Source organism: Ursus maritimus, unplaced genomic scaffold, assembly GCF_017311325.1.
Source record: "Ursus maritimus isolate PB19 unplaced genomic scaffold, ASM1731132v1 scaffold_27, whole genome shotgun sequence".
NCBI classification, from domain to species: Eukaryota; Metazoa; Chordata; class Mammalia; order Carnivora; family Ursidae; genus Ursus; species Ursus maritimus.
The window spans coordinates 35,459,714-35,461,548 of NW_024425230.1; the positions used below are offsets into that span (position 1 = coordinate 35,459,714).

The 1,835-nt window shown below is 58.5% G+C and overlaps 1 protein-coding gene across 1 annotated transcript in view; it reads right to left on the minus strand.

Annotated features, from left to right (window-relative positions):
• SKOR1 (SKI family transcriptional corepressor 1) overlaps positions 1 to 1,835 on the minus strand; it is a 10,160-nt gene that overhangs the window by 4,531 nt on the left and 3,794 nt on the right. Inside the window, exons 4-5 of the mRNA XM_040642631.1 lie at positions 908 to 1,015; positions 296 to 367 (exon numbers count right to left, since the gene is read on the minus strand). Coding sequence (XP_040498565.1) covers positions 296 to 367; positions 908 to 1,015 — 180 coding nt within the window. The remainder of the gene's footprint in view (positions 1 to 295; positions 368 to 907; positions 1,016 to 1,835) is intronic.

Genomic DNA, 1,835 nt, shown 5'->3' on the forward strand with positions numbered 1-1,835 from the left:
GAGACCCAGATTGCCCTGATTGTCACACGCATCAAGTTCTAAGGATCATTACTCATTGCTGTCTTTCACTGGGCTCTTCAGACAGGCCAGCCTTCCGAATCCAAACTTCTAATGAACCTCTAGGGGTCTGGTTCACTTCCCCCTCTCCCCCCACCTCTGTGCCAGAATCATGTGTCCAGAGGATTATCCTTTCCACTCAATGAAAACTGATTCTCCAAGAGCCCTGTCTTCCCATACAAGAAGGGTTCATCTCCCCCAAGCAGCATGTACCCCCATTTCACAGATTTAACCTCACCTCTGGCCAGGTTCTCGATATCTTTCTCCACTAGCTGAGTTCCTGTGACATCCAGGGTGAGCCCATCTTCACCTGGGATACAAGGGCAGGTAAGAGGGGTTCTGTCCTGGGAGAGGCCTTGGGAGGGGAAGGGTGAGCTGCCCGGAACCGTGCTAGTCAGGGAGCTGTTCCAGATCTTCTGCCTTTAGAAGAGACAGTTACAGGTATCGAGTACCACCTACCTCCCAAGCTATCATTTAGGGCTGTAGGGCTCATTTTAGAGTGACCCACTAAAGAAGGACAGTGGACTCAGGGAAGGTAGGCTATCTTAGGGCAGGTCGTACCCTCTGACCTGCTTCATGTGGGTGATGGCGTCTCTCATTTCCTTTTAGTACAGCCCCTTCCCTTACCCGGAAGAGCCCCAAAACCCCAAAGGAGGAAAGCAATTCAGGAAACCTGGCCTGCACCTCGCGCGCGCTCTGTTTAAATATGTATCTGCCAGCCGCACGAGGGGACCAGCAGCCGCTTACGCTCGATCGAAAGCCCTTCTCTCAGGCCGAAGCCGGTGGGAACCGGGGCGACCTGGGCCCCAGCTTCCAGGCGGGATCGCTGCGCGAGGGTCCTAGGGCTCACCTCGGTCTGTATTTGCGGGACTTGGTTGGGAGATACTCCTTTGGTCTGGATAGGATTTCCTCGTTTCCAAATCGTCGGCGGTCGAGTGATTGTCTTCCTTATCTGGTTCTTAAAGGCAATAAACCGAGTTTCAAGGAGAAGCAAAGAAACCGTGACCCCGATACGGCCAGAGCTGCCACGGTCGGGGCGCCCGAGCCCTAATTAAAAGCGTTGTGGCCGCCGCTGGTTCCCGGCTGTGCGCCTGGGCTCGCACCCTCAGGCTTTGGGCCGGGCACCCCCTCCCCCGCGCTCGGTCTGCTCATCTCGAGCTCCACGCCCCCTCCCCAGCCCCTCGGAAAAGAACAAGACGAGCAGCCGAGCCCACCAGGGACGAGCGACCTACATCGCGCGCAGATACTGGGGCACCGCGAGCGCGCGTGGCCGCCGGGTCTGCCTGCGCCGCTCCCGCCGAGAACGCGGCCCAGGCGGCGACCCGCGCGGGGTGGTGGCGGGGGAGACATCCTTTCGGGCTCGGCCTGCCCGGATTTCCGAGGCCCTCCGCCCCTCCTCTTCGAGCCACTGGGGCCCGGCGCACGTGCAGGGCTCCCCCCGGGTTGGGCTTCAGGGGTATCCAAGCGCACAGCCGAGCGCGCGCACCCTCCGCCCTAATCCGGCCTGCCCACGGAGGACCTCGAGGCCAAAACACTTGCTGAATAAATGAGAGGACTTGAAAGAGGTGCCAGGCGTGATTTTAAAAAGGATTTACGCCAGTGTGTGAGGCGCACGTGAGCGCGTGTACGTGTGGTGGACAGGGCGGTTTGTTAAGTGACCAAACGATGGAAGTTATTGGGAGTTCTCGCGTAGCTTCCTTTTCCTTTATTTTTCTTTCCCTCTCCCTCTTTCTCTCTCTTTCTTTCTCCTCTCGTCTTCCCTCGCAGCCCCCCCCCCC